At 36.1% G+C, this 3,656-nt stretch overlaps 1 protein-coding gene across 1 annotated transcript in view; it reads left to right on the top strand.

The window, feature by feature from the left end:
* Positions 1-969: 969 nt before the first annotated feature.
* The window catches only part of LOC106537222 (vomeronasal type-2 receptor 1-like), an 8,310-nt gene continuing 5,623 nt past the window's right edge, over positions 970-3,656 (top strand). Inside the window, exons 1-7 of the mRNA XM_014034605.1 lie at positions 970-1,245; positions 1,346-1,635; positions 1,993-2,297; positions 2,459-2,643; positions 2,768-2,989; positions 3,137-3,260; positions 3,368-3,645. Of these exons, the coding sequence (XP_013890059.1) occupies positions 985-1,245; positions 1,346-1,635; positions 1,993-2,297; positions 2,459-2,643; positions 2,768-2,989; positions 3,137-3,260; positions 3,368-3,645 (1,665 nt within the window). The 5' untranslated portion in view covers positions 970-984. The remainder of the gene's footprint in view (positions 1,246-1,345; positions 1,636-1,992; positions 2,298-2,458; positions 2,644-2,767; positions 2,990-3,136; positions 3,261-3,367; positions 3,646-3,656) is intronic.

Genomic DNA, 3,656 nt, shown 5'->3' with positions numbered 1-3,656 from the left:
ATTAATTCCAGCAAAATATGTCCAGCTTAAATAACCACAATAGACACAACACAAATTCACAATTTACTATAATTATATGTTAAATTAGCATGTGTAAAGCTCCCCTCTAATGAAAATAAATAGGTCATTTTTAAAACATGTATAAAAAATGCATTGTGGAAAACAAGTCCATGAGGATTCATTAAAAGAAGTAATCAAGACCATTTCCTCGTGGTGTTGGTTGTGATGAATGATCACCTGGTACATTAGGTGTTTAGAGGAGGTACATTACTAGTAAAAACATGCTTAACTTCCAAATACAATTGAAAAATGGAGGTCAGATTTGTCTTTACTGACWTGCGATCAGCTGTGAATGTATTGAAGCTGATGACAGTTTTTGTTTTGATTGCTTCTTTAGATGGAGTGAAACAAAAGATTGAGATTACAGAGGGTCTGACTACTTCTAGTGTCAGTACTCAGRCTTCATTGAAATGTACCCTGCAGAGTACACCTCGTTTACCTGCTTTCTCAATGAATGGTGACTTTGTCATTGGAGGGGTTTTCTCCATTCACTACCAAATGCACGTTGTGATTTCTAACTTCACTACCAAGCCTGAACCTTCAAGATGCGCAGGGAGGTGAGTAACAGAAAAAAGGGGGGAAAGGATGTCGGACATGTACAAATAAAAATGATATATTTTCCTATCTATTAAGATACTGTATATGTGCAGAGCTTTAGATATAAATGTTATTTTTTATATTTGAATTACTAAAACACTTCATGTTATATTTTTAGCTATTAAGTGACATTTTGATTTTGTTTAGTTTAATTTGTTCATTGCATTAACAAACAAAACAAAACAGACAAAAAATAAGAGTTTTATTTATTTGTCAAATTGTTTCTTAGATTTTAGTTTTTTTTATTTGTAAATTATGCATATGAGAGAACTATGTTATTTAATTCTCTGCAGCCTTATAACCCGAGAACTACGTTTTTCTCGAGCAATGATGTTTGCTATTGAGGAGATTAACAACAGCACAGAGCTGTTGCCAGGCATCACACTTGGATATCAGATTTTTGACTCATGTGCTTCAGTGCCCATGGCTGTTGATGTTGCATTTCAACTGTCAAATGGCCAGGATCCTATGTTTTACAAAGGCAGCAACTGTTCACAGTCTGGTGTGGCGATAGCTGCTGTTGGTGACTCTCCATCCACACCATCTATCAGCATATCACAAATTATTGGGCCTTTCAATATTCCTCTGGTGAGTCCTCTGGATTTTTAGAAAATTCTAACTTTAAAAACAAATGTTTGAATAAAGAAATACAAGTTTGCCTTTTTTAAGCGTAATTTCTTTTTTAAAGGTGAGCTATTTTGCCACCTGTGCCTGCCTGTCAGATAAGCAGCAGCACCCAAGTTTTTTCAGAACTATTCCCAGTGATCAGTTCCAAGCTGATGCTCTGGTCAAGTTAGTGAAACACTTTGGCTGGACTTGGATTGGTGCTGTTCACTCTGACTCAGATTATGGAAATTATGGAATGGCATCTTTCCTTGATGCAGCACAAAAAGAAGGAATTTGTGTGGAGTACTCTGAAGCTTTTTCTTGGACAAACCCACATAGCAAGATCCAGAGAGTAGCTGATGTTATCCGAAGGTATCCATTTCATCTGATTTAACGTTTGTTTGCTTTAATGAAAAATACAGATTAAAATWAAATTTAGTGCCACAGAATAAATATTGTTTCATTGTCTAACTTTTGTTTTTATGCTATTTTTGACCGTCAATATAAGTAAAATCATCTATTTCATATTGACACATCTACAAAATGTTTTCGTTGTTTATGCAACAATGGACTTTTGTATTTTGACACATTTCAATGTTTACAAGTTACAGATATACATACAGTATATATATATTTTTTAAGTTCAGGTTAAATAAGTCACCACAATTATGAATTTTGTTTTAGCCAACACTTTGCTCTAATAAGTCAACACTTCATATGCCTCCATAGGTCAACAGCACTGGTTGTTGTGGCATTTATAGCCTCTGCAGAAATGAAAGTCTTGTTAGAGGAGCTGGATCTGGAGCCTCCACCACCTCGTCAGTGGATAGGAAGTGAGGTCTGGATTACTGACCCAGACTTGATGAAGTTTGGTTTCTGTGCAGGAGCCATTGGAGTTGGAATCCAAAAATCTGTCATCCCAGGTCTGAGAGACTTCCTGCTTGACCTCTCACTCACTGAAGTAGCTGCCTCCTCACTGCTTACTGAGTTCTGGGAGGATGCATTCAACTGCACTCTGACAGAGAGTAAGAGGTTTTATATTATATGAGGTTGAATATCGGGTTGAATGTCACGAACCTGAATTGTCACCAATAGAATGTTGATTTACCTACAGGTTGTTGTAACCGAAATTAGGGAACTTACACAAATTACTTGAACTTTTTTCTGTCTTTAGATACCAATTCACACAAGAATGTATGTGATGGAAGTGAAGATATAAAAACACTCAAAAGCCCGTACACTGAAACATCTCAATTACGAATTACTAACATGGTGTACAAGGCTGTTTATGCAGTAGCTCATGCCATTCACAATGCTGTGTGTGAGGAAAGAAATTTCACAACTCAGTGTGACAAAAATAGTAGATTAGAATTCAAACAGGTTAGTTAAAATGTAAAAAAAGAAAAATACTGTAAATTTAGAAGTTGTAAATTATACTACATTGCATGTGAGGTTTATTATCAAGATTACCTTTAATGACATTCTTTCTGTACTCATTTTTTAGGTGTTATCAAAACTAAAATCAACCAACTTTTCCCAAAATGGTTATCCTGTGTCATTTGATGCTAATGGGGATCCTGTGGCTTTTTATGAGCTGGTAAACTGGCAGAAGACTGAGAGTGGAGTCATTGAGCTGGTAACAGTAGGATACTATGATGCATCACTGCCAAAAGGCCAAGAACTCCATATAAGCAAGAACATAACTTGGGTGGAGGGTGGCAAAAAAGTAAGGAGCACAATAGTAGTAATTATCCAAAAGAAGCTGAAGAAGCCACATTGTCACATGAAATCTGATTCCAAAAGCAATAATGAATCAACAAAAAACAAAACAACAACAAACAAAAACTATTTAGTTTGTTTCCATGTGTAACAGGTACCAGTGTCAGTGTGCACTGAAAGTTGTCCTCCAGGAACTCGTAAAGTGTTGCAGAAAGGAAAACCCATCTGTTGCTATAATTGTATACTTTGTGCTGAAGGGGAGATCAGTAACACGACAGGTAACCACTGTTTTTCATCTGCTTTAACRTTATTGAGTATTTGTCTGCCAAAAGTCAAGATTTAATTCACAATACTAATGACCCTTATTGTTTGTTTTGTTAAATAGATTCTCTTGAGTGTGTTCCATGTCCAAAAGAATTCTGGCCAAATGCAGAAAGAGATGTTTGTTCTCCTAAACCTGAAGAATTTCTGTCATTTGATGAAATTCTGGCAATCATCCTGGCTACATTTTCTGTTATTGGAGCCTGTCTGGCCATCATGATAGCAGTAATTTTTTTTAATCACAGAACAACTCCAATTGTTAAAGCCAACAACTCTGAGCTGAGCTTCCTGCTGCTCTTCTCTCTGACTCTGTGTTTCTTATGTTCATTAACTTTCATTGGAGCTCCCTCTGA

The sequence above is a fragment of the Austrofundulus limnaeus genome, unplaced genomic scaffold (assembly GCF_001266775.1).
Source record: "Austrofundulus limnaeus strain Quisiro unplaced genomic scaffold, Austrofundulus_limnaeus-1.0 Scaffold2185, whole genome shotgun sequence".
Classification (NCBI taxonomy): domain Eukaryota; kingdom Metazoa; phylum Chordata; class Actinopteri; order Cyprinodontiformes; family Rivulidae; genus Austrofundulus; species Austrofundulus limnaeus.
This window is presented reverse-complemented; position numbering and strand designations above follow the sequence as displayed.